Source organism: Ochotona curzoniae, unplaced genomic scaffold (assembly GCF_017591425.1).
Source record: "Ochotona curzoniae isolate NIBS_2020 unplaced genomic scaffold, NIBS_Ocur_1.0 patch371, whole genome shotgun sequence".
NCBI lineage: Eukaryota > Metazoa > Chordata > Mammalia > Lagomorpha > Ochotonidae > Ochotona > Ochotona curzoniae.
This window is the reverse complement of record NW_024466941.1, coordinates 768997-796856: the sequence shown is the minus strand read 5'-3', so window position 1 is coordinate 796856 and position 27860 is coordinate 768997. Positions and strand designations below refer to the sequence as shown.

At 47.2% G+C, this 27860-nt stretch overlaps 2 protein-coding genes across 5 annotated transcripts in view; one reads left to right on the top strand and one right to left on the bottom strand.

Moving 5' to 3' along the window:
- Positions 1-81: 81 nt before the first annotated feature.
- Positions 82-25401, top strand: LOC121167456 (delta(14)-sterol reductase LBR-like). 4 transcript variants are annotated; one of them, XM_040996874.1, is made up of 16 exons: positions 82-195; positions 4400-4578; positions 5925-6152; positions 9452-9481; positions 9719-9790; positions 10451-10546; positions 10747-10939; positions 12192-12388; positions 13789-13843; positions 14772-14963; positions 15567-15670; positions 15872-15997; positions 19311-19479; positions 22795-22875; positions 22957-23079; positions 23622-25401. In XM_040996874.1, the coding sequence occupies exons 2-16, from the start codon at positions 4414-4416 to the stop codon at positions 23780-23782; spliced, it is 1992 nt and encodes a 663-aa protein (XP_040852808.1). In that variant the 5' UTR covers positions 82-195; positions 4400-4413; the 3' UTR covers positions 23783-25401. The 4 variants fall into 4 exon arrangements, with proteins under 4 accessions (XP_040852808.1, XP_040852810.1, XP_040852811.1 ...); XM_040996875.1 differs by lacking the exon at positions 82-195 and adding an exon at positions 356-716; XM_040996876.1 differs by lacking the exon at positions 9719-9790.
- A 568-nt stretch (positions 25402-25969) lies between these two features.
- The window catches only part of LOC121167455 (dynein heavy chain 14, axonemal-like), a 404109-nt gene continuing 402218 nt past the window's right edge, over positions 25970-27860 (bottom strand). The window contains exons 87-88 of the mRNA XM_040996873.1: positions 27118-27264; positions 25970-26205 (exon numbers count right to left, since the gene is read on the bottom strand). Coding sequence (XP_040852807.1) covers positions 25999-26205; positions 27118-27264 — 354 coding nt within the window. The 3' untranslated portion in view covers positions 25970-25998. The remainder of the gene's footprint in view (positions 26206-27117; positions 27265-27860) is intronic.

Sequence of the window (27860 nt, the reverse complement as noted above, 5' to 3'; positions counted from 1 at the left end):
CGCCGAGGGAGCCAATGGGAGCGTCGGGCCGCCCCGAGGGGGCGGTCCCAGGGCCGGGTGTGCGCGCGCCCGGGCCACGGGACCGCGGGCGGCGCGCGAGCGTGGCCGACAGCGACGTGCGCGCGGAACGGCCGCGGAGGTGCTGCTGCGCGACGCTCCCGCCTCGGTGTGAGTTCTCGCCGGAGCCCGGCGCAGGTGAGCCCCCCTGCTCCGCCCCGCCACCCCGCTCTCCGCTCCCCCTGGCGCGGCGGGGCCTCCGAGGGGGCAGCGTGGGGGTGAGGGGAAGGGAGAGGGAGAGGGGGAAGTAGGGGCGGGCGAGGCGGGGACCGGGGTCCTCGGGCGCAGGGCCTGGCGCGGCGGCCTCGCCTTCCCCGCCTCTTTCCCTCCTCGCCCGCCGTGTCTGGGGCGGCGGCCGGCCCGCTGCGGAAATGGGGCGGCGGGTTTCGAACTGCGGACGTTTCCCTCCATGTTGGAGGCGCGCGGCGGCGGGCGCCTTTGTCCGGTCGCCGAGCGCCGGGTGCCGGACGCTGCAGCTCGTGGCTGCGGACTGGGTCGCTGCACGGGTCCGGCCTTTCCTTGGCTCTGGCCCCGGTCGTCTCAAAAAAAATAACCAACCAATCAAAAAGCAAAAAGAGAAACCCCACGCACTTTTGGACCGGTAGCAATTAGTCTGCTGCGACACGAGCTGCTTCCCCCTCCCCGGTCCCCCTTTTAAGGTAAAAACAAAACAAATTTTTTTTTTTTTCCAAAATGACAGCTTACTTCGCGCCTCGCGCAGCCTCCAGAGTCACTTGATAACGCAGGGCTGGGTCCCAAGCTGTCTGCCTGAGCGCCGTGTCGTCTGGCGATGCTGGGGAAAGGGACTTAATGGACACGCGAGTGGACGGCCCGGGGCAGAGGCGCGAGGGCCTGGCGCGGAAACACGCGTGGGCGGGGGTTGCTCACTGGTTAACTGCTCTGGGAGGGAGGGACCTTGCTTTTGAGCCTTGGCGGCAACTCCGGTGCCAGTTGAGCGGGTGAGAGCCATCTGGGGACTAGGGGACCGAGCGGTGGCATTCCTCTCTGCGCGTGCTGCCGGCTGCACAGGGAGCGAGCGAGCGAGCGAGCGATGCTTGGATGGTTCGTGCGTTCTCCGGGCAGGTGGGCCCAGGTGTTGAAGGGAAGCTGTTCACCTGCACCTGAGCTGCTGATGGTCTCCGACCATCCACTCATGGTGCACGGCAGGGCAAGGCCGCCGGGGAGTCCGGTCGGGTTGATAAATAGTAACGTATTGTAACTCGAGATTGGATTCCGGGGCCGGTTGCCACGGAAGCACGAAAGCGACTGGCTGGTGGTGGCTGCTCTTCTTGAGGACTCAGCTCAGGAAGTTTTTTGAGTGCGTAGAGCGAACACATCCTTTCTAAGGAAATCCTGTCATTGCCAGCGAGCACCTAGCGACACGCACAGGTGTCTCCCGCCCGGTATGCTTGCCCTGGCGCCCGCAGGAGATCCTGTTGGGATGTGATTGCGCCGTATCCCCGCCCTTCCACGGTTGCGCGTGGCGCTGGTGCAGAATGGGGGGTGCGCTTGTGTTGCTGGCTTCGTCTTTTGGAACATGTGTGCGTATGTGAGATAGTATCTCCGAAGGAAGAAGCTGGTTTGTTTCTTTGTTTTTCAACTGTCGGGAAAGATCACTATCAAGTCCCAAGTACAGTGTTAAAAAACCAGGCTCAGAGATGGAGCATGCGTCCACCGGATGGCTGAATTTGACGGACAAGTCACTGGCACTGACCTGTGTTCTGCCGTGCACTGTTCATAGAGTGGGGTGGGTGTGCCAGGCTAGGGTGCCAATGGGTGTGTGTGTCGTGAAGGTCCAGAAAACATCTATTCCGGGGCCTTTACGGGTAACCCCCAGGGCTTCACGGTAGAAGTGGCTTTCTTCAAACCCCGATGCAGAACCAGAAGTAATAACAGTGGTTTGATTTTTGGGGGGTCCGGCAGGACAAGGGGGCACAAGAGAAGAGAGAAGTGCAACGCGTTTCCTTCCTCTTTCTTTGTCTTTGGAGGCTTGAGGTTAAATGTTGAAATGCATCATGCTGGCTGTTGTCACCTTCCCTTTTTGTGCCCCTCCTTCCTGTCCAGAGGTGTCCCCTGCCCCCTTGCTGCCCAGGTGCTCCTGCAGTGACGCCTCCTGCAGGCCTGAGCTCATACGCCAGGCCTGCACCCATGCATTACCCGCTGATGCTATCGCGGGTTTGGGAAGAAGTCGGGCTCTTGCCTAATGTGTAAGGTGACTGACATCTCCTAACCACCAGATAAGTGCTTGAATTTTCTTTAATCTACAGTCTATCTGAAAGCCCATCTCAGCAAGTGAAGCTTGTTAAGTTGCTTCTCAGGTGATTAGCAGTGAAGGAAGGTGGTGTTCAGACTTTCCCAGGAGGGGCAGGTCTAGTTCCTAGAGGACTTGGGAGGCCTTTCATGTTGTTATTGTAGGAGAATCAGGCAGGAGTGAGTGAGGTATGTGTTTCTGTGCGCTCGGACCACATGCTGAGAAGTAGATTGTTAAGAGGTAGCAGTCAGCTGCTTGGCCCTTTGGTTTGGAGGTGAAGGGTCATAGGTGAGGGTTGTGAACTTGCTTGTTGGCCAAGAGAGAAGCCTGGCCCGCCCAGGAACTGGGAGCACCTAGCCATGAGCTGACGATCCCGGGAGTCCCGGGAGTCCCGCAGGCCTCGAGGAAGGGACAGTTCTTGCAGATTAGTTGGAGGCGTCTTGGAGGTTTGTATGTCTTAAGACTGCCTGAGCCAGATCTTGAGTCAGTGGGAAAGAATGTTATAATTGGGGTCCGCGTCTGCTCTAGGCCTGAGAGAGGTGAGCTTGGATGAAGTCCAAGTGGTGCTGGTCTAGGTGGGTGGTCGGCAGTTATTTAGTATACGTTAGGGGTTTGGCTCTAATTTAAAATGCTCAAATTTGCTGTTCATTCTAAATTTACTTATTTTTCTTGTATTACTGGAATATTAGCTGTGCATTCTGTTTTTAGTCTGTTTCATAGTCTGTTTTCAATAGAAGTAATTTGTTAAGAATGTAATTAAATGTATTTAAAGAACCTTTGTAGGGTTTAGTGCAGTAGCTAAGTGGCTAAAACCTTTGCCTTGCAAGCACCAGGATCCCATATGGGTGCCAGTTTGTGTCCCGGCTGCTCCATTTCCCATCCAGTTCCCTGCTTGTGGCCTGGGAAAAGCAGTCAAGGATGGCCCAAAGCCTTGGGATCCTGCACCCACATGGGAGACCCAGAAGAAGCTCCTGGCTTCTGGCTTTGGATCAGCTCAGCTCCAGCTGTCGTGGCTCCTTAGGGAGTAAATCAGCGGACAGAAGATCTGTCTCTTCTCTGTAGATCTACCTTCCCAATAAAAATAAATCTTTAAAAAAACTTTGTAAAACAATACACAATCATACAAATCAGAACATGTCTTGTGAGATTGTGCCTTTTTGATTAGCAGGAAATATGGTGTCTGTAGGTGGGTGGCATTCTGGCATTAGTGAATCTGCACAATTAATGTTTAATGCCATATCAATGAAATCATCCTTTATATAAAGTGATTCCAAATGGAATACAATGTGTCAGAAAGAACATCTTATATATTCTTCATTTCATCTATTTTTGTTAACCCTTAAACTTCAGTGTTTTTTTTTTAAAGATTAGTTTTTTTATTGGAAAGGCAGATTTACAGAGAGATCATCTGTCCATTGGTTCACTCCCCAAGTGGCCACAACAGCCAGAGCTTCTTCCGGGTCTCCCACGTGGTACAGGGTCCAAGGCTTTGGGCCATCCTTTACTGCTTTCCCAGGCCACAAGCAGGAAGCTGGATGGGAAATGGGGCATCTGGGACACGAAGCAGTGCCCATATGGGATTCTGGCAGATGCAAGGCAAGAATTTATCCACTAGGCTATTACACTGGGTCCTCTTATCTTTTTTCTTCTTCTTCTTTTTTTTTAAATTTATTTATTTTCTTTGGAAAATCAGAGGGAGGGATAGACAGAGGTTCCATTTGCTGGCTCACTCCCAAGTGGCCACAGTGGCCAGTCTGTGGAAGCCGGGATCCTCTTGTGCGTCTCCCATGTGGGTGCAGAGGCCCAACATCCTGGGCCGTCCTCTGCAGCTTTCCTGGGCCATAAGTGGAACAGCTGGAACTTGAACAACCTACATGGGATGCTGGCCTAGCAGGCAGAGGATTAGTTTGCTGTGCTAGCATACCAGCCCCAGCTTTTCATGTTTAGAGTGATTTGTACATGCTTTCCTCCAGAAGTCTTCCTTACATTTGGTTATTTATTAAGAAATTGTGGAAAGTTGAAGTGCACAGATCGGTCTTTGAAAAAAATAGTGTGCATATACTAATTCAATTTTTGTTCTTAATTACTCAGACTAATTTCAGAAAATGCCGAGTAGGAAGTTTGCTGACGGTGAAGTGGTAAGAGGTCGGTGGCCGGGGAGTTCACTTTATTATAAAGTAGAGATTCTGAGCTATGATGGCAAATCTCAGCTCTACACTGTAAAATACAAAGATGGAACTGAGCTGGAACTGAAGGAGAGTGACATCAAGGTAAGAACTTCTTTGGTTTCCCTGAATGGTGTGCTTGCTAAGGCCAGCGTGCTTGGGGTCAAGTTCTTGCCACGGTCACATACTGCTGTGGGCCCTGGGAGTGCATGCAGGGCCTGGGCTTATGAAGCCCAAGATGTACTGTTCCTGGGGAAGGTCGGAGTTTCCATTGGGCTGCATGTACTTCCTGAGGGAGCTGGCCATGGGTGGGATAGAACACATCTTGGAGAATGAAGGGCCGGGACTTAGGGGCCCTGATGCCCGTGCTGAGGGCTGAGGAGAGACTCAGCTGTTGGGAGGGCTTCTACGGAGAGGCAGCATTCCACACAGGCCAGCCAGGCGCTGGGAGGGAGTGACGGTCGGGGCTGCACTGGCAGGGGCTTGCCTTTCCTGTCAAAGGGTTTGGGTTTCATCAGGAGAGTGACATTGAATAGCTATTGAGTCCAGCCCATGGCTTTGGTTAATCAAACTGTGAAAAAGAAGACATACTCAATAAAAGCCACACATTTTTATCATTACCTTCAACAGACACGGTTGTCAAAATGCTGAAACAGTTTTTGACCACCTGTTACCAGCCTTGATTCTTACTGCAATCCAGTCACCAGCAGTTGTCACATCCTATTCTGTGTGCTCTGAACTGGGGTCTGGCAGTGGGCAGACTGTCAGCCCTGTCTGCTTGGCCAGGCCACACATATTCTGCCCTGCAATCTGAATTTCGTGTATCAGGAGATTTCTCTCCCTTTCTCTCTCTCTCTCTTTTTTTTTTTTTTTTTGGTTTGTGATCACTTAAGAAATGAAAAGCAGCTCTAGCTCCAGGGCTACATCCAGCAGGACTGGCCTGGACCACACTTTGCCTTCTGCAGATCTAGGTCCTGAGAAGCAGCGACAGGAGTGCTTGGGGTGGGGCAGATGCTGCTGTATAAACCGAACCTGCACTCTGTTTTCAACACCTGCTAGCAGGTTTTGTTCAGAGTGCAGGTGTGGGATGAATTTTTCTGATTAGTTGTGTTCTAATTTCTTTTTTTCTAACATGTCAGTTTTCATCAGTGTTAATTTTAACCCTGCCTGTAAACACTGTTGGACGTGTGCATATACTAATGGAGCTGACACAGTAATTCTGCAGAAACACTTGCAGGGAACAGTGGGGAGCGAAAAGGCTGCATCTCTGTCCTAGGAGAGCTGGGCTATGGCCGCAGTGGATTTCCCTGGTCTCTCCCGGGCCAGCCTCAGGTCCTGCGATGGCCCTGACGGGTGAGCGTCCGTGGCAGCAGTTAGTACCTTTGTAATTCTCCACTGGTTCGAGTCTGTCTGAGGATGATCATTTGTGTTCCTTCCTCTCCCTCTTCCAGCCTTTAGCTTCCTTTAAACAAAGGAAAAGTGGCTCAACGTCCAGTTCTCCCTCCAGACGTCGGGCGAGCAGAGGGAGTCGAGGAAGTCAGTCAAGGTCACGGTCACGGTCTCGGTCCCCTGGTCGGCTACCTAGGAATTCCCGAAGATCTGCCTCTGCTTCACACCAGCCTGACATAAAGGAAACCCGGAGGGAAATATTGGAAGTTAAATTGACTCCACTGGTGTTGGTACTTGCCTTTACTCTTACACAGTGTTTGTTCTGTCTGAGAAGTGTTGATTATGTAATATTTCCTCAAATTGATTTGTCATTAATATAATGCTGGTAAAATATCAAATTTAAGGTAAAGACTTTGGAAGGTTATGGAAAACATATTTCACACAGCAATTATAGTCTTTTAAATAAGTGAAAAAGGGTGCCTAAGTTATCAGAAGTGCTGTTTGATATTGTGGTTTTTAAGGAACAAGTGTTTAAATTTGAAATAGACATGGGCTATATGTTGAACTGTGTTTTTACAGTGTCACAAGGAAGTTTGAAATGATGAGCTGTAGCTGCCATAGAAGCATGTTCTTGTTTTCTTAATACCATTATGCTTGATCACTTTCCTTCGGTAGTATGCATTAAATTACTTCCACAGGGCTTGGTTGGGATTTCCAAAGTATATGAGCCTGTAAACTGAGTCTATAGCATAGTAAAGAAAATGTAAAAGTTAGGATATGGGACCAGTGTTGTGGCATAGTGAATTAATCTGATTGTGATGCTGGCATTCCATATTGATACTGGTTCAAATCCTGGCTGCTCTACTTCTAAGCTAGTTCCCTGCTCATGTGCATGAAAAAGCAGAAAACTATGGTCTAAGTCCTTGGGCCTCTGCAATCACATGGGAGCCTCGGGTGAGTCTCCTGGCTTCAGCCTAGACCAGCCATGGCCATTGGGGTTGAGTGAACCAGTGGATGGGATATATCTTATTCTCCGCCCCCCTTTTTTTCTTAAAGATTTGCTTATTTTTAGTGGAAAGGCATATTTACAGAGAGAAAGGTCTTCATCTGCCAGTTCACTCCAAGTGGCTGCAACAACTGGAACTGAGCTGCTGCATAGCCAGGAGCCAGCTTCTTCCAGGTCTCCCATGTGAGTGAGGGGTCCCAAGGCCTTTGGCTGTCTCCTACTGCCTTCCCAGGCCACATGCAGGGAGCTGGATGAGAAGCGGGTCTCTGGGACAAACCGGTGTCCAAATGGGATCCTGGAGCATACGAGGTGGTGATTTTGCCACTGAGCCATCACACCAGGCCCCCCAAAAGGCATCTTTTATCCCATTCACTTAACTTTTAATAACCATAGAAGCTTTTTTTTCCTAACATTTTATTTGAAAGGCAGAGTAAAATAGAGTCAGAGAAAGAAATCTTCAATCCAGTGGTTCACTCCGCAAAGAGTAGCAGTGATTGGTCTGGACCAGGTGGAATCTGGGAACTAGGAGCTCTGTGTGGGTCCCATACGCAGGTGGTAGGGCTCCAGGTACTTGGATCCTCTGCTGCTGCCTTCCCAGGTGCATTGACAGGGAGCAGGTTGGAAGCAGAGCAGCCGGATTTGAACAGACACTGATGGGGGCTTAAGTTGCTGTGCTGCAACTCTGGCCACCACCTCTTTCTGATAGACATTTTTTTAAGATTTATTTTTATTGCAAAGTCAGATATACAGAGAGAAGGAGAGACAGAGAGGAAGATCTTCCGTCCAATAATTCACTCCCCAAGTGACCACAGTGGCTGGTGCTGTGCTGATCTGAAGCCAGGAGCTTCTTCTGGGTCTCCCACATGGGTGCAGGGTCCCAAGGCTTTGGGCCGACCTCGACTGCTTTCCCAGGCCAAAAGCAGGGAGCTGGAAGGGAAGTGGAGCTGCCGGGATTAGAACCGGTGCCTGTATGGGATCCCAGGCGCAATCAAGGCGAGGACTTTAGCCGCTAGGCCACTAGGCCGGGCCCCTGATAGACATTTAGTGTCACTATTGTGAACAAGAATTTTATGCAACATCTGATAATAAACTCAGGGTAAATCCTTGTAAGTAGAACTGCTGGGTCATTTGTTTACTGTGGATTTGAGGCTTTTAGTATGAAGGCACTTCAAAAGTTTATAAAAATGAAAAGATGATAAACATTTTTCAAATTTTTGGGGGGTGCCCATGTATGCATTGCTGAATTGCTCCAAGAAGGTTTATCGCAGTAGCAGTAGAGTGTGAGTGCCCATTTTCTCATTTTGAGTATTTCAGTAATTTTTTTTTGACCAGTGTGATTGTCAAGGATTTTTAATCCAGTCTTCTAATGTGCATTTTGAGTAGCACCCGTTGAATTTGGCCATCCTGACTGCTTATCGGTGTCCTTCCTGGGCAGGTCAGGAAGCTGTGCTTGGGGTTTTCTGTAACCCCTTGGTTTAGGACTTTTTACTCTAGTCTCTCAGGCCCTGGCGACACAGGAGCTCCAGGTTGGCTTTGCCTGCCACCAGCGGAACCCTGGGTCTACCCTGTGCTGTGTGAAAGGCCCCTACAAGCAGCATTGTCACTAGTTTTGACTCCTAGTTATGATTTCTGACAAACACTGCCCAAGTTAATTTTCCTGTTACCCATTAGTTTAGTTAAGAGAACTGGGTGTTAAGTAGGTTTGGTCAACCAGCTGTGTCCTTGTAATGCCTTTGGGGTCACTACAGGTTATAGTTAAACATCAGAAAAACTGAGAAGTAGGGCCTGGGATGATGGTTCAGTGGTTAAATTCTTACTTTGTATGCGCCGGTGTTCCATGTGAGCGACAGTTGGTGTCCTGGTTGCTCTCTTTCAACTTAACTCTCTGCCTGTAGCTTGGGAAAGCAGCTGAGGATGGCCCAAAGCGTTAGGATCCTGTGCCTGCATAAGGGACCTGGAGGCGCTCCTGGCTCCTGGCTTTGGATAGGCTCAGCTCTGGCTGTTGTGGGCATTTGGGAAGTAAACCAGTGGATGTAGGCTTTTTCTCTCGCCTCTCTGTATATTTGCCTTTCCCATAAAAATAAATGCAGCTTAACAAAAGACACCTGGGAAGTGAAGCAGAGCTTTGGCCAATCTTCTTGGTGCTGTGAAGGGTCTCACTGGCACTTTAATAAACTTAGGTGTACATTGAATTTTTTTTAAAGATTTTTGTTGGAAAGGTAGATTTACAAAGAGGAGAGAGAAATTGATCTTCCATCTGCTGGTTCACTCCCCAAATAGCCGCAAAGGCCACAGCTGAGGTGATCCATTTTGATCTGAAGCCAGGAATCTCTTCCAAGTCTCCTATGTGGGTGCAGGGTCCCAAGGCTGTGGACCATCTTTTGCTTTACCAAGCCACAAGCAGGGGACTGGATGGGAAAAAAGTAGCCTCGACTCAAACTGGCACTCCGATGGGATGCCAGTGCCTATAGGTAGAGGATTAGGCAATCGAACTGTCATACCGGCCCCAGATGTATATTGAATTTTATCACTGTTCAGACCTTGATTTGAACTAGAACCTTTTTTTTTCCTTTTTTTTTTCAGACAGAGAAGTTTTATTTGCAAAGTAACCAGGTGAGTGGGGAAAGAAGAGGGAAGTGCCTTCCCTGAGGTGGGGTGCCCCCCCTTTTTTTTTCTTTTAAGAGTTATTTGAAAGTTGGATCTACAGAATGGGATAGAGGGAGCTGGGGGAGAGAGAGAATGAAAATGGATCTTCCATGAGTTGGTTCACCTGCAGATGGCTGCAGTGACCCTCGGGGGCTCCCACCTGGGAGAGGGGTCCACACATTTGAGCCGCATTCCCTTTCCCAGGCTGTTAGCAGGGAGCTGCGTAGCGAGCGGAGCAGTCAGGACGTGACCTGTCACCCCGTGGGATTGCGAACGGTGATTTTCCCCTTGATATACTTGCTGTGTTCATGCTCTCCTCCCGAAGGATATACATACATATTAAATTTGTGGTCTTCCTATTAGTTTATTAGTGTTATACTTAGTGATTTGAAAAGGAGCAGAGTTACAGATTTCAGTCAGGCTTAGTTTGAAAAATCTTTTGCAACTTCAATAACTTATCTGTTGTTGTCGGGTGAATTGAGTCATGAAAAATTAAACAGAAAACTTAAAGCTAAATGAATACAAGGTAGCATGAAATTCAGAAGACAGTGAGTGTGTTTTTCTGTTTTCTGAGCAAGGGTGGGTGCTGTGGCAGAGCGAGCTAAGCTGAAATGACTTAATGGATGCAGGATACTTCATTTGCCTCTCAGCAGATATGATTGGAGCATCAAGCTGTCAATGAAATGATAGCATTCTGGTTACATTTGGAAGATGCAAGAGCTTATGCAATAAAGCAGTATCGTAAGACCCAGGATTTTGAAGACTGAAAAATTCTAGTTAGCTTTATTTTCGCTCATTTTTAACAGGAGGGGGCTGAATTTCAGAGATAGGGCTGGGAGAAATCTTTGCTGTATTTTTGCAGTGGTGAATTTTTACCATCGTACTCTTTTGTCATAAGAGTTCCTTTGATTAAATGTTTTGTGTGTTTCCATGTAGAAGTCTTTTGGAAATAGTATCAGCAGATACAATGGGGAACCAGAGCACGTGGAGAAGACTGTGGAGAAGAATGACCTACCCCCCAAGATCATGCAGGTACAAGAGTCCGACATCCGCCTGCCTTCACGCCAGCAGCACACTGAAAATCCTCGTGTTTTATGATCTGCTCTGAAATTCTGTCCTTAAGACTGGATGAACTTCATAGGCTTATTCTTAGATACTGATACTGTGCATTAGTCAATATAACAGTGGTAATTGTTGATGAGATATTTAATGTCCTTTATTTTTTTAATTAGGAAAAATTCCATTTGCCACAAGAAAGCAGTTACATATCTACACAGTATAGCCTTCGTCCTAGAAAAGAAGAGATCAAAGTAAAAGAAGCAGATTTTAAGGAGGAGGAAGTTGTCACAAAAAGACCTGCTCTGATGAGGACCGTTGAAATGAGCCCCGCCCAGAGGGAGGACCAGGAGTTTGGAGGAGCCCCTGGTAGGTACCAGAACTGGGTTAGCTACACCAGCTGCAGGGTACACTGGAAAGGTGCCTGTGCCCAGGTGCAAGGCTGGCACAGGCAGGGCCAGGGCTAGGGCCTCCAGAGGGGACACACAGGGATGGAAGCTGCCCAGGGAGCATTTACAGGGTCATCGTGAAATGGAAGTGACTGTCTTTGAAACATCTTGACAATCGGAGAAGAACAGAGGAATGATAAGGGAAGGTTGATCTGGAAGTTTGTCAGAGGGGGTCATGGAGCTCCGTCAATACCCAGACCTGAGGCGGCAGGGCCTGCTTTGGCAGCAGTTGGGATAAGCTACAGGGACAAAATGGGTCATAGGGTTTGCTGGACAGATCAGAGAGATTGGGTGGAGGAACTGAGACAGTGTTATAATTGTCCATTGAAATTAATTTTAGCCAAATGGCTCAAGATCCCCACCAGGTTTCACTGCTTTGTATTATGTGATCCCAGCTAGCTAGTCTGTTAGTGGTAGTATCCAGTGTCACTTAAGGCCTCTATGTACTTAGGTGGATATGATGCTGTTTTTGTTTTTTTAAGATTATTTTAATGAAAGGCAGATAAACAGGAGGAGAGACAGAGAGGAAGATCTTCCATCTGCTGATTCACTGCTCGAGTAGCTACAACGGCTGGTGCTGAGCCAATCTGAAGCTGCGAGCCAGGAGCTTCTTCCAGGTCTCACATGTGGGTGCAGGGTCCCAAGGTCTTAGGCCAGCCTCCACTGCCTTCCCAGGCCACAAGCAGGGAGCTGGATGAGAAGCGAGGCCGCCAGGATTAGAACTGGTGCCCAGCATGTACAAGGCGAGGACTTTAGCCACTAGGCTACAACACCAGGCCCTGTGATGCTGTTTTAATTGTTAGGAACTGAGGGATAGGACCTTTCCCATTGAGATCACACTGATGCCTTCCAGATGGTTGGATCTTCAGTTTGCTGATGTTTGAGCCCGCCTGCTCCTCAGGGAGTCGGTGGTGAAATGTTTCAGAGTCTGGGTTCTGAAGAGGATCCAGCCGCCTCTGCTCCTCTGATGTTGGTCCTGGGTGCCGGCCCATGGTAGCTGATGGGTAGAGGTGAGGAACCTCCGATGGTGCAGCCAGGCAGCCAGGCAGCCAGGCAGCCAGGCCTGAGGTTCCGGAGCTGCTCCAACCTTAGGGAAAAGTGTCTGAAGGATGTTTTGCTGAGTAAGCACTCTGGATTGCTGTTGAGTCTTGGATGTTCACTTACTGCTGCAGGTGCGTTCTTCATCATGATCGGCCTGCCTGTCTTCCTCTTCCTGCTGTTGCTGATGTGTAAACAGGATGAGCCCAGTCTGCTGAACTTCCCTCCTCCTCTGCCAGCGTTGGATGCTTTATGGGAAACCAGGGTGTTTGGGATCTACCTGCTCTGGTTTTTTGTTCAGGCTCTGTTCTATTTGCTGCCAATTGGGAAGGTAAGTCTGAGAGGAGGGTGTACTTATCAGGCAATACTCTGTCCCGTCCATGTTGACATATATCCAGCAGTTTTAAGGTGAGAAAGCTGGTTTCTGTTTGGTAAGCCATCATTCCTGGGCCCTGGAACACTTCGTTATTGAAGCAGAACTTTGCAAAAGAAATCTCAGTCACATTTTTAAAATAGTTTTCCCAACACAAATAGGAAATAAACAGTTGTTGCAAAATAGCCTGCCTGGGTGGAGAGTTCCCTTTAGTATGTGTCCTTTCAGAGGCAGCACTTTACATGGTTAACTGAAAGGGGTTGTGTCCTTTCCTTTTTTTTTGTAAGTATGATAGTTTCTAATTTTAGCCCTCTCAGAAATTTGTTGAGAACATTTTATGTTATTTATATATGCAGGCAGTAGCTTTAAATTTTGTTCCCATTGCTGAATGTAGTGGATATATTTGAAGGAAACATGAGATGCCCTAAGCAATAAATCATTTAAGGGCCTTACACTTGGGGCTGAGCAAGTCTGCCAGCTGTCTGCTGACCGTGGGGTCGGGTTGACTAGGCGTGGTGAGTGCAGTGTTGAGACGGCCGACTGAATGCCTGCAGGTGGCCACTCTGCTTCAGTGCTCCAGCAGGGATGTTTGCCGTAACAGCGTCTGTCACTTTGTACAGTAGCTCTGCAGTTACATTTAGGTTAATCCAGAGCAAGGCAGGTGCAAACTATTGATTAAGAAACGCAGTTTGGGTGAGAATCGTGTATTTACCTATGGAAGTGTTCTTTTGGCCAGTAAAACATGGCTGCCCAAAGACAAGCGGACCTTTCCTGCAGCTCAGGCCACATACTTCCTTTCACGCGAGGGTCATGTTCTGCATGCTGGGGTGATGCCACGTGAAGAGGGGAAACCGCCTTGATCCAGGAGGCACAGGCTCCGTCTCCTACCTCAGGGTCACACGAACGTATAGATGGCAAAATGTGCAGGCGTGCTGTCTTGGGTTGGTTCACGGCCATAGCGGATTCCCTAAGGCAGGCAGGCCCTCCTGGAAAGAACCTTGCTAGTGGGATAGAGCGGAGGGAAGCCACTGAAGACTTGAGCCAAAGGTGACTAAGTACAAAGGGATTCGAAGTCCATATCTAGTCTCGTGCTGGTACAGGGGAGCACGGCTGGAGTAGCAGGTTTGGTACATTGTCAAGTTGTGGCTAAATTTACATTTCAGAAACATTTTGGAAGGTGGGATTGTTTCATCAGAGGCATGTCACTGAGATTTTTGAAACATATTTCTACATTTCCTCACCAGAAGATACCCTTTCTCTTAGACATGATGAAATAGTAAAAGACATTTATATATGATATAGCATATACATAATGGCGATGTGTTTTCAAATTAAATTTTTTTTTTCTTTCTTTCAAGGTCGTAGAAGGAACGCCTCTTATTAATGGAAGAAGACTGAAGTATAGATTAAATGGTGATTTTTAAGTTTTTTTTAAGACTTTATTCAGTGATTTCATAGGTTAAACTTTGGTTGGTATACCATTTAAACTTTGTAGGCTAGTTACAGTAGAGTAACCGATTGTGAATCATCTCTCATTAGATGGAAGGGCATGCAGCCACACTGTGGACCCGACAGCTAGCATTGATCCCTGTGGGAAACACTACTGCCTAGGTTTGACCATCTTGAGGCCCTCCCAGCCTGGGAAGCCCAACACCGTCCTGGACACACACCCTCAGGGACCCTCGCTCCCTGGCCGGGTCTGCTCTGGAAGCAGTGTCCGACTCCCCCTTGGCCTGAGAGCTTGCCCACACAGTGCCTGATAGCTGCTGCTTCCCCACTGTCACGGCTGTGCTCGAGCGGCCATCAACTCCTCTTTTTCTTCTGCCATCCCCACTGGAATGGCACGTGGTGGCTGGGACTTGCTGGTGTTCTTCCTGTGCCCTGGTGCCAGGATGCCGCCTGATGTGAGCAGATGCTCTTGATGTGTGTTGAGTGGCTGCAGTGGGTCCTTGCTAGGGGCAGACGGGTGCTGCCCTGGTAGTCTCGTCTCTTCCTATGGGCAGAGTGTGCTCGGGGTCTGTGCGATTGCAATTTGAAAACATGGAGGATGATTTTAAGATGTCAGTGTTGTAGCTATCCTTTAAGTGGTTTTCCACTTTACTAGATGGAGTGTTTTCCTTTTCTGGAGTTGCATTGCACATGCTCCTTATGACGGGTCTAGGTCCCGATGAACCCCTTGTAAGTTGAAAATACATTTTATATGTCTGGCCTCCTGAGCATCAACGGTATATTGTAGCATATGGGGATTGCTTATTTGCATGTTTCTATTGAGTGTGAATAATGCAAGTATGAATCATGTGGACCCTGTGTTAACACTCCATTTCTGCTTTTTCTTTTTAAGGATTCTATGCGTTTCTCCTGACCTCTGCAGGCGTTGGTGCATGCCTCTTCTGGGGCATAGAGCTGCGTTACCTGTACAATCACTTCCTGCAGTTCACCCTTGCAGCGACGGTGTTCTCTGTGCTCCTGAGTGTTTATCTCTACGCACGCTCTCTGAAGGCGCCCAGGGAGGAACTGTCGCCCAACAGCTCTGGTGAGCAGCGGACAGTTGCCTGGTGGGCTGTGTGTACCCCAGAATCCCCGGGCAACCATTCCCAAACCTGAATAGACTGCTTCATTTCCTAGCTTCATTAGATGGGAAACGATGAGAAAAACAAAAGTGGAAAGATGAAGGAAAAATGTAGAGGAGGAAGATGTTTTTCATTTCCCTCCCTCATATTGTGCCTTTTCTCTTCCTTTTTTAGTTAAGTGATGACAGTAGATATTTTAATAAACATATCATCACAACATGAGAAATACCGTTTTTATGTCAAAATAGAGGTTACAGATTGGTGGATTCTGACCTTAAAAAATTGGTCATTTAAAAAAAAATTGCTTATTTAAAAGTTTTAAGTGTGCTTTAGGAAAAAACCTTCCAGTTTCCTTTAAGTTGGGGGCATTTAGGCCCCTGGGTCCCCCAAGGCTGCTGCAGCTGCCCTGGCAATGGGGTGGCCTCATCTCTCCCCGCCCGAGCTCTCTCCAGCGCCCCGCAGGTATTTGGAGTGTCATCCTGGCTTCTAGGCAGCAGGACAGTTTGAAAGCCTCGGGCAGGACTGGGTTTGGAACGCCATTTGAGTAACAACTTTTCCCTTCTCAGGAAATGCTGTCTATGATTTCTTCATTGGCCGTGAATTAAATCCTCGAATTGGTACTTTTGATCTCAAATACTTTTGTGAATTACGCCCTGGATTGATTGGATGGGTACGTTGTATTTTTTTGTTTTTTAAAATTTGTTAATACAAATATTGCATTTAGAAAGAAATCAGACTCCTTAAAAGTATTTTAAGGAATAATTAGGGCTTTCCATAAATCAGTCTACTTATTTTCATTAAATATTTTCCAGAGGTTTATGATGTCTTTATTAGGGACTTTGGGATTCTATTCTCTCCCCTCTTTTTTTAGGTGCTCATTAACTTGGCGTTGCTTTTGACTGAAATGAAATTATACAACCGTACCACACCATCCTTGGCAATGATCTTGGTCAACGGTTTCCAGCTCTTGTATGTGGTAGATGCTCTCTGGAATGAGGTAATTAAGAGTTGAGGATCTGGGGTCAGGTGGCTTTGGAGTGTGGGTTTAGAGATGAGACTGAAGGCCCTCTCGGGTGGGCAGGGAGGGGACTGTCAGATGATAGGAGATGGCACCCACGGGGATAGGCACCAGGGTCCCTGGCACTGGCTCTTGCTTCCAGGTTATCACCAACTGTGGGAACGGATGTTTGGTGTCACGGCTCATACCAATTGGGAATGTGTCTCTGCATTTCATATTGGAGTGTCTAGGATCCAGTTCCAATTCTGCTGATGCCAGCTTTCTGCTCATGTGCACTCTGGGTGGCAGCAGGTGATGGCTCAAGTGGGCGGGGCACTGCCATCTATGTGAGAAACCTGAATTTAGTTCTTGACTCCTGGCTTCATTCTGGTCCAGCTGAAGCAGAGGGTGGGAGCTGGATATCTGTTTTTCAAGTAAAAATACATTTTATTGAGTCAATAAAGTAGCAAAGTAGCATTCCAAATAGTGAAGGTTGGTGGGTTGTAAGTCTTGTGAGTGTAACTATGTAAAACTTAGAAGTGACTAATCAGTTGGAGATTCATTCTAATCAGAAATTAAGATACAATTAGCACAGCAAAATAAAATTGTTTCCAACTCATGGCTTTTCTCATACCTTGGGTCATTATGTACATACACTGAAATGTCAAACATTTTTGCAGATTTTCCTGTGTTGAAACTAGACTTAGTCCTTTTAAAGATCATTTCTTCGGGTCGGTTGTCTTCTTGAGTCTGAGGCTTTTTGATAAGCTGCATGATGTGGTCGTCAGGACTTTCTGTCCCTGAGCCCTGTCTTGAGGTGTGACCTTGGTATAGGACCGTGGCGCAGACTTGGGGTGATCTGATGAGTTTGTGTTGGTATTTCAAGGACTCTTATTCCCTGAGTGGTGAAGACTTCTCTAGGGTAAACCGTCGTAATTACAAGTAGCCAGGTTGTGTTCACAATTTGCTGACCTCAGATTCTTTTAAAAAGTGTTTTTTTTTGAAGGGTCATTTATTAAAAACGCAGGGTTAGAGAGGGAGTGACAGAGAGAGACCTTTCATCTGCTGGTTCTCTCTCCAGATGATGTCAATGGCAGGATTGGGCCAGACCAAAGCCAGGAGCTGGAAACTCCTGTTTCCCATGTGACTGGCAGGGGTCCCAGGACATGGGCCATATTGCTCTGTGTTCCAGGCTCACTAACAGGCAGCTGGATTGGAAAGTAGAACAGTCTACTGTTCTACAGAACCACAGCTGTGACCCCTAAAAAAAAGTTTCAACAACTTGCTTTTTTATTATTTGAAAAGCAGTGACAGAGACAGACCTTCCAGCCACTGATTCACTCCCCAAAAGGCCAGGCTGAAGCCAGAATTGTGAAGCCTGTCTGGGTTCCTGTATGTGTGGCAGGTCTCACACATGCAAAACATCATCTGCTGCCTCCTAGAGCATGCTATATCAGAGTGATGGCATTCTTCTGTGTGGAATGCAGACACCCCACGCCGTGACTTAACCGCTGAGCCCCACCCACACTCCTGCCTAGTGCTTTTAAAAAGATTTATTTTATTTTTATTACAAAGTCAGATATACAGAGAGGAGGAGGGGTAGAGAGGAAGATCTTCCGTCTGATGATTCACTCCCCAAGTGAGCGCAACGGGCCGGTGCTGTGCCGATCTGGAGCCAGGAGCCAGGAACTTCTTTCTGGGTCTCCCACGCGGGTGCAGGGTCCTAAGGTTTTGGGCCGTCCTCGACTGCTTTCGTAGGCCACAAGCAGGGAGCTGAATGGGAAGTGGAAGTGGAGCTGCCAGGATTAGAACCGGCGCCCATATGGGATCCTGGCGCGGGATCAAGGCGAGGACTTTAGCCACTAGACCACGCCGCTGGGCCCTGTCTAGTGTCTTACCATACACCTCCCGCTTCATCATCGTTGGCTTCTTGGCATGGAGCGGGTGTGGTGGTGGTAGTATCTGACACCAAAATCCTATAGAAATTACACATGCCTTGAGATGAAACCAGTCTCTGCCCTCCGTAAATCTGTCTGCTCTAATAGAACAACTCCTTAAGAATACGTAGGCTACATGCCACCCATCAAATGTTAATTCACTACTTCAAGAAGTTCTGAAGCCTTCTTTTTTAGTACCTCTCCAGTTATTCATGACTGCTGCTTCTGGTTTCTCTGTTGGCTTTTGATCATGTAGTTGGTTTAAAAATATTCTGTAGATTTACATTATATATATTCTTTGGATTTAACCACATGTTGACCCCTATTAACAGAGAATACTTGGTGCTAGAGGCAGAACTCGAGGTGATAGAGCTCTGTCTCAGGTAGGGGTTTGGAATTGACAAGTTTTCTGTATGCCGCCAGAGACAGCCAAGTTGTAATCAACTTCTTGAGGCTGGGACTGACTTAGGATTTTGCATAGGATTGGCCTGCCACTTAGTAGTTAGCAGATGCACAGTAACTTTGTTAGGCAAAGTTTTTGCCTGTTTTACAGATGTCCTGCAGCAGGCCTGGCATCATGTCCCCTGAGTGCCCACTCCCACATGCTCCTGCTGAAGCAGTCCTGTCTCAGGGGGTCAGAGCAGCAGGCACCCCATTGACTGCAGACAGACCACTGTTGTGTTTCCTGTGCTGTCTGTCCTATGATAAGTTCGGTTTCTTGCTTGGGAGACAAAGTCTGCAGGTATCACTCCTTTTCCTTAACTTGGAGCTTGAGTCCTCACAGGGCCTTCACTAATGGACTCTTCCCCTTTGGTGGCAAACCCTGGAGGCAGAGATACTGCCAGCCAGGCCTCAGAAATGTTCCCCTGGGTGCTGTCTGCAAGGATCCAGGTCCAGAGGAACCTGCCAAGGACTCCTGCTGGCCAGATGCTGAAAGAGCAATGATGCCCTTTGTTCACTTCCTGTGAGCAGCCAGGCTGTCCATGTTGCCAGGCAGCTCATTGGAAACTTTGCACAAAAAGATGAGGATGTTGGGTCAGGGCGCATGGAACAGAAGCAGTGGGAACTGGTGGCCTCATCACTCCTTCAGCAAAACAGTGTGAACACATTCTGCTCCATTGCAGGTGTTCTGCCAGGGGCAACCAGGCAGTCCCTGCCTTTGAGAGGCCGCTGGCCCGGCAGGAAGAATGACTGGAGGAGGGTGCCTGGCAGAGGGTGGCAGAGCAACAGAACAGTGTGCCAGCAGAATGAGTAGTGGGGAACAGGCCAAGGGAGCCAGACCCTCCCCAGCTTAAAAAAACTTGTGGGTGGTATTGGCATTTATGGCCCTTTATGCATTTGACTGAAACAGGCTGACCTGCTTGATTCTCCTACAGGAAGCGGTACTGACGACCATGGATATCATCCGTGATGGCTTCGGCTTCATGCTGGCTTTTGGAGATTTGGTGTGGGTTCCATTTATCTACAGCTTTCAAGCTTTTTACTTAGTCCATCATCCTAATGAAGTGTCTTGGCCAGTGGCTTCTTTCATTATCGTTCTGAAACGTGAGTATGTATTTCAGCCTGCACGGAGTCTGTTGTGTTCTGATATCTAACTTCGTGTAAATGCGAGGCACTCAGTGAGAAGCAGGCAGAGCTCCCAACAACCCCGTGGCTCCTCTCTCAGATGCCTGGGACAGCCCCCACTGAGGCAAACACCGGCATCAGTCTAGATGTCCCACGCGGGAGGGAGGGATCGCACTGGAGCCATCACAGCCTTCCAGAGTGTGCCTGAGGCGGCGGAGTGGTGTGGCACTTCCAGGGGATGCAGGCGTCCTAACCGGCACATCAAAGGCCCACCTCTGCTGTCGGCCTCTTAACATGCCGAGCAAGTGGTCATAATTAGTTCCAGAGTAAAGTCATTGGGATGGTGAGCCTCTTGCAAAGAGAACACATGGTTCACACTTGGCTTCTGTAGTAGTGCTTTAAATAGGATAAGTTTTAAACCATATTTTAAAATTAACAAATGCAATTGTTTCCCAGACCATTCACCATTGAGTGCCTGCTTTCCCAGCAGGAAGCTTTGCTGTTGCTTCATGGGGCTTGCATTCCAGCAGGAGAAATGGCCCACGGCCGCAACATGAGGGGAGGAGAGTGAGTGAAGCTGAGAGGCACGGGGCCGACGCGGCAGGTGGCAGCTCAGCAGGGCCCAGCGGGGCGGCGTGAGCTGAGCGTGGGCAGAAAGGCGAGTCCACTCTGACCATGGCTGAGGCTCAGGGCGTCTGTGGTTTTTTTTTGTTGTTGTTTTGTTATTAACATTGTATTATGTGATACAGTTTTATAAGCACTGGGGAGTTCCCCCACCCCTCCCCCCATAGTGGATTGCTCCACCTTGCTGCATAACCGCGGTTCAAGTTCAGTTGAAATTCCTTCATTGCAAGCATATACCTAGCATAAAGTCCAGCGTCTTATTGTCCAGATAAGTTCAGTGGTCTCTTGGGAAGGCCTTCTCTGGTCTGAAGGTAGGGCTAACAGAGTAAAGTTCCGGTCAGTTAAAACCCCCAACAAAACATCAGCGTGAATATACAATGTTATGGAATTAATTGGCATAGTATTGAGTGAACAATTTGTTTTAAAAAAAAAAAAAGTTCAATTCTTCAAAACATCTGGGTTTAGACAGTATCAGTGACAGGTTCAAAAAGTAACAATCAACCAAGCATAAATTACAGGTTAAATCAAGGCAAATATTAGATGTCTGACATAATATTGAGTAGACAATATGTTAAAATTACATGTAAGTTCTTGACTGCCTTCTACAACTATTTCAATGTCACCTCCTCAATTGAGGTGTGCAACGATTTTGGGGGATGTTGCAGAGAAATCTCTCATACCTTGCTGATGGGTACTTGTTCTTTATGTTCCATCTAATAGTACATGAGTGAGTCCTTGATGACCTATCTTTATTGTTCTTTGGTTATCTCATCCTATTAGTGTGTGTATATGAGTGTGTGTGTGTGTGAAGGGGGGCAGGGGGGTTAGGAGGAACCTTGTTGGTCATTATAGGAGGTGGAGGCCCAGAGTTGGAACTAGGTAAGGACTGGAGAAGATTCCCCCCCCATTGTCCCGCCGGAAGTTTATTGATCTTCTGATTCTGATGGCCGATCGTGGTTCCTGGCTGTTGTTCTGATGTCGTTAGTTCCTATGTGGAAGGACTTGGGCTTCTTCCATCTCGTGTAGTTTGTCCAAAGAGGGGGGATGTCTGTCCTCTGGGTTCACAGCATTCGGAGGCATTCCAGATCCCCGTGTTCTCTTTGGCAGTTGTGTTGACGTTCTTGTGTCCGTTCTGCTAGACCTTGGTAGGAGTCCAGGAGTCCTTGTGGGTGGGGGATAAGCCTCCTCCAGTCCCTCTGTTCCGCTCTGGTGTTCTCCCCTCTTCTGTGCATATGGCCACCAGTTAATAGACTGTTTGGGTCGTTCCTAATTCCCCCTGTGTGTCATTGTAGCTTTTGCTATTGTCTAATGCTGATCTGGATCTATCAACTTTAAGATACTTATCCAGTTCCTGCAGGTTACACTACGTGGATTCCTAGCTATTTCAAGGGAAATGAGAGATTTCTCTGTGTTCCCACTCAGTTACTGTGTATCGTAAGGAATTGGCATTATATAGGGAGTTACAATCATTCGGAACTTATGGAGTGAAACCATGATAGCAGCAGATTCGTCTGAGGGAGATTTACAGACATTGGAAATCTTTAGGGTTGCTTGGTGTCCCCAAAACACCGAGTTTTAGCATGAAGCTGTCTTGAGCAGCAGAGAACCAATTTCTCAGGGCTCCCTGGCCGGGCGGCCAGTGCGCCAGTTGGCGCCAGGCTCCGCCTGCTGGCCGCCCCGAAACAGTCTTCCGAGGGAGCGTGAAGACTGTGGGTTGCTTCCCAGGAGACAAGCTGGATTGCGCCTGGGGACCCCGGCCGCCATGTGGCCGGGGCTCACGTCCCCGAGCGTCAGCCCCTTTGTGGTTTTAAATCCTTTCATATTACACTGTTAAACACCTCCACCAGAGGCTGAGTGGAGAAAATGTACATTGAAACCAAAATACGGAGCGCTGTACCTAGTTTGGCTGCAGTAGCCAGCACCTGAGAGGGCAAAGTGAAGCTGCTTGTAAAATGAATTCAGCTTCAGCCCTGCTTATCCGCATCGGCTGTGCCCCCGTGGGGTTCACGAGCATGAGTTTGTGGTGTGGGGCAGAGCCAGTCACTAACAGGATTAGTGACAAATCGGGGCAGCAGTTAGATGCTCTGATGCTGACACCACAGGGCCTCACCCACACGTGCATGCTGCGGCTGGGATCCGAACAAATCCTGGCCGCACCAATACAATTGTGCTGTTATTTCTCAGAGTTTGGCGAGCTTTGGCGACAGTCGGGACTTCAGAAGTGTTATTCTGGGGTGAAGCATTTTTTTTCTTTTTATCACTGTAAATCTGCCTTTCCAATTAAAAAAGGCAAAGATCTTCACTCTTTTAGTGGCCGCAATGGCTGGAGCCTAATCGTTCAGGAGCCTGGAGCCTCTTCCAGGTCTTCCCCCACAGGTGCAGGGTCCCAAGGTTTTGGGCCATCCTCAACTGCTTTCCTGGGCCACAAGCAGGGCGCTGGATGGGATGTGTTATAGCCAGGACATAAACTGGCGCCCATATGGAATCCCTGGTGTGCAAGATGAGGATTTAGCCACTAGGCTATTGCACTGAACCTGGTTAAGAGATTTTAAGTTGCTGTTAGGAAAATATACTCTTGTTTGTGTCCTTTTCAAGCAATCTCTTAGAAACTATGATTTCAAGATTACATCTAAATTGCTAATAACATAGAAAAATGTTTTTAAATTACAGTTTCGGGGTATGTAATCTTCCGATGTGCAAATTCTCAGAAAAATGCATTCCGGAAAAACCCTGCTGATCCCAAGCTGGCACGTAAGTATTGGTTTATGTTTATATTCATGATTTTGTCTCTGTTTAGAGGTCATTACAAGTTTTGTTTTGTTTTTATATTAGATTTAAAAACAATTCACACTGCAACTGGGAAAAGTCTTCTTGTCTCTGGCTGGTGGGGCTTTGTTCGCCACCCCAATTACTTGGGCGATCTCATCATGGCCCTGGCATGGTCTCTCCCTTGTGGTAAGTGTTCCCTGAAGGAGTTGTGTGTGTTGGTACAGGGCAGCCGGGGTTTGGCGTGAGCCTGTCTTCCTGCGGTGGTTGTGGCTGGCCATGGCAGACACCCGCCCTCCTTGGGATGCTGCTCTGTAAGGGTGGGAGCCTCAGAAGTTACAGAGCCTGCAGTTTTATTTTAGATTGCTAAAAAAAGTAACTCTTACCTGCGCCTGGCAGCCTTCTCTAAGCAGAATGTGACCTGCTTGTTATTTAAGATTCTGCTTGGAGCCTTTGAGGAACAGCAGGAGGCTTGACTTCTCTGGTTCCCTGTTGTGCTGGGTCTAGGCGGCCAGCAGGCTGGGAGAGCTCTGGGTTTCCCTTGTTGACTAGGGTCCTGACAGTGCAGGCGTGTCGGGCTGGCCCTGGGCCTCTCCTCTGGATGCTTTCCTTTGCAGCACAGCTGTAGGGGTTTAGGGAGCTATTTTCCCCACGGTGGGAGAAAGTGTAGAAACGTTAGGTTTGTTGTTAGATACTCCCAGGCTCTGACTTGTGTACGGTTTCCACCACAGGCTTTAATCACGTTCTGCCTTATTTCTACGTCATTTACTTCACCATCCTGCTTGTGCACCGTGAGGCCCGTGACGAGCGCTGCTGCAGGAGGAAGTACGGCTTGGCCTGGGAGAAGTACTGCCAGCGCGTGCCCTACCGGATCGTGCCGTACGTTTACTGAGTCCGCTTGGAGACTCCAAAGCGCCTGTGATTCTGGCCTCCATTTACAAAGAAAACAAATTCCAAAATGAACTTTGTTTTGTTGCACTGAGGGGCTCTGTGTTTTTTTGAGACAGGATTATAGAGCCAAGTAGCAGATGTTAGATTATAGCTGTATTAAAATTTTTAACAGGAAAAATACAAAATGATAGCATTTTATGGGAAATTTTCAATCCTTAAAAATCTAAAAACAAAAGTCTTATAAATGCACTTGAATATCTTTCTGGTTTTTGATTTACTTCAAAATTTACTTTTGCTAGGTTTTCCATAAAAACATTGTTACATTAAACATGTACATTTTATTGCATTAATAGCATTTTTATTCATCTATTATGTGATTTAAATTTAAAAACTGGTCTGCTGAATCCTATATGTGAAAAGTGATGCGAGATATTAGTAAACATTGTTTAAAGGAAACCATTGGTAGTAGTTAGCTTAACTTCAGCTTCTAGAACTGCATTTGAAAATGTAAATAGAGCATATACTTTTATGTAATATATGGTAACTTCAGATTTTTCTGTATAGTATTTTGAATGTGAGATGATTGTCAGGACTAAAGATCTTTAACAAAAGCATTTTCAGTATTTTAAATTGTTTTATAGAATAACTTGTGAATTTACAAATTTGAAGCAATTACAATTCATATTGTATAGAAGATGCTGTTAAAACATAGGAAGGATATTTTTCTTGTTCCAAAGTTTGTGAATTCGGCTTTGCTACCTCAATTGCAGGTGTGTTTGCCTTTATAATAACTGTTGCAGATAGAAAAAAATAAAAAAATATATTTTTCAAGTAACATCATTATTTAAACATTTTTACACACATTGGTATTTGAAAATTTTGCCATTTCAGGCTAATATTTTTATACCTTTTTGACTTTTTAAATTCAGTGTTTTTGCTACTGTTTAACTCATGCAGTTTATACTGTATTTTGTAAATTCTTTATATTTACTGTCTATGTAAGAGGTTAGTTTTAAGTCACTTTGGTCTTGTAAGTTTAATAGTTAAAGCTACCTTATGTACATCTATTAAATTCTGGTAAAGTTGATGCAGTCTCAATCTAATGGAACAGTAGCAAATTCACTTAACTTTTACATTGAGAGTTAAATTGCTCTCAGTATCTTTTACAGAAAGGGGAGCATAATACATAGTGTATGTGGGGTTTTTTAATTTTCTGTATGAGCCGTTGGGATATGCAATGTTCATCCTGCACTGCCATTTGAAGTGTATGTAACTTACCTTATGTAAATGTGATCATGACGTTGGCTTGCTCTAGCAGTCTGCATCTTACAATCCCCAAACGTTGTTTTGGTGACATTGTCGGCGATTTATCTGTACCAATATATGCAAGCAGCTGTTTTATGCTTTTCTTGGGGCATTGGAAAGGGATATCCCAGCATGTTCTGGACCAAACTCATCAAGGATGCTTTGACAGAAGACAAGGATATTAAATTCCTTCCCTGGTAACAGAGAGCCTGTTAACACCATGCTGCCATTTCTGGATCTCCGCTACAGTTGGTTTTTAGTTTTGACAAGCTTTTTAAGTGAGAAATAAAGTTGCAAATAAAAATGTTGCTTTGATCACCTTGGAGCCTTATTTCAAGGTGGGTTTCAGACAGACGCCTGTAGATGACCTTGCTGTGGCTCCTGCACCCACAAGGAGTCTTCACTGGGAAGCAACAAGGGATGGGAACACCAGGACCAGGGCTCCACCCCTGAAACGGAATTAATTCCCAAAAGGTACCAAGGCCAGGCACCATAACTGGATTAAAATTCTGTCACTTGGGGGGTGAACCAATGGACAGAAGATCTTCCTCTCCTCTGTAAATCTGACTTTACAATTAAAGACAATTTTTTTTAAAGATTGTCCTTAACCTATTCATGAACACAAGACACTAAGGACCAAGACTTCACACACATACATAGCCACTGACAGGATTAGATCTTTGCACTTCTTTTCTGTCATGGTTCTTAAAACACAATGGTCTTACCTTTAGGGCCATGGTTCCCAAGGCAAAGGTGAACAGTACTGCTTTTGTGGGAAGGTTTCATATACACTGCATGGGTCCAGCCTGGCTGAACTCACTACTGCTCTCCTGGAGTGTGCCAACTACCTTGAAACATGCAAATCTTGTTAGAGTCAAAGTTCAAATGGTTTGCCACTACAAAGTTTATTTTTCATTCATTCTCACACAGTAAGGCAACCTGCATTGTGATCCAGTGATTGGAAGGTTTCTTTGTTGGCAAATACACTGAAGTTACAAAGTTAGTTGGGGAACCAGTAGTCAAAACTTTGGACCTCTTAAGTGTCTGGTAAACTGGGCATTCAAAAGTACACCGCTCTGCATCCATTTGCCCTGAAGAATCTGCTGTTTCTGTAGAAATCTTTTAAAAGAAAAAAGTCCAATAGTCAAATTATGTAGTTCATGCAAACCAGTATCTTGTGTTTTGCATAAGGTAGGTTTAGGGAATTTGTTACAAGATTGTTCATTTGTTATAATATGGTAAGTACATATGGAAATCATGTCTGGGGAATGTTCAGCAGTATTATGGAAGTAGGCATTTGTGGTGCCACAGGTTCAGCTGGCACCTGCGTTGCTGGCATCCCACATGACCAACTTCCCATCCAGCTCTACTAAGGTGCCTGGGAAAACTGGAGGATGGCTCAAGAGCTGCGCCTCTGCCACCCATATGGCATACCTGATCCAGGCCATTGCAATCAGTTGGGGGAGTGAACCAGCAAATGAGAGACCTCTCTTTCAACTGCTGTTAAGATATATCTTCGAAAACAAAGATGATCATAACTTTATGAGTATATTCCTGAGTAGTCATAATGGCTTTAAGCACAGCTTCTATTTTGGATTTGAGCTGTATTTTAGGCTTTTAATTTTTTTTTTTTTTTAAGATTGAAAGAATGCCAAAGATGCTACGTCTGCTGGTGCACTTCCTAAATGGTCTGAACCAGGAGTCTGAAATTACCCAGGTCTTCCATGTGAGTGGCAGGGGCCCCATGCACTTGGACCATCTTCTGTTTCCTCCCCGGGAGTGTCAACAGGGATCTAACGCAGAGGGGCTGCGACTCGCACCAGTGCTCTGATGCGGGAAGCCAGCATTCCAGGTGTAGCTACACTCCCCACAGCCACCCCATTTGGGGATTCATTAAAAATGTTGCTTGTTACCTGAAATAGATCAACCCTCCCTTGTGCAGCTGTGGGAAACAGGAACCAGAATGGGTCCTGTGTTCCTGAGGGACGGCTTGGTGGTCTAGCAGTTTCTGATACACGGCTGACCAGTTACCTTGGTCGGCAAAAAGTATATGTCTGGGAAATCACAGCACATCTCAAGAGGCAGCGAGTCTTCCAGCGTTTTTTCTTCAGGGTTCCACCTTGCTCCCTCGAGGAATAAGCCGAATACATGGACCCCATTGCCAGGTGGGCTTGGGCCCTGAGGAGGAGGGGAAATGGAGGCAGAGGTTCTCAAGGCAAGAAGTTGCCCGCCTGGACTGCCTCCTCACACAGGCCCATCTCCACCCAAGGTGTGTTGTCTCTGAGTCCTAGTTGAATCCTTTCTGCTTCCCCTACATGGGCACCAAGCAGATCCTGAAGTGACAGGCCATTTCGAGCAGGAAAACGCCAAGCTTTTGGAGGAGGGAGTGACAGCAGTGCCACAAGCAGTCAGCACCTGCCGGGACTGCAGCAGTGCCAGCCCCAACGGTGGTGGTGGTGGGGCGGTCTCTGGGGACTCTTGGGCCTTGGGAACGTTACTCAGATTGCAAAGGGGTCTAGTTCATGGAAAATAGGTGCAGGGATTTTTGCATCAAAACAAACTTACCTTTTAGTTCCACTTCTGTGACCTTTTGAGGTACTTTGTGTATTCAGTTTGCGATGAGCCCAACGCTGACTGTGGGTGGGCAGGGGAACCCCCACATTCTGCTCCAGGTGAGCCCTGGTGGATGCCCACCCTGGAGGACCACCCCCTAGGACCGCTTGTGCTGCTCAGGAGTGCTCTGCCTTTTCTTGAGTGAGGCTCAGGCATTTTAA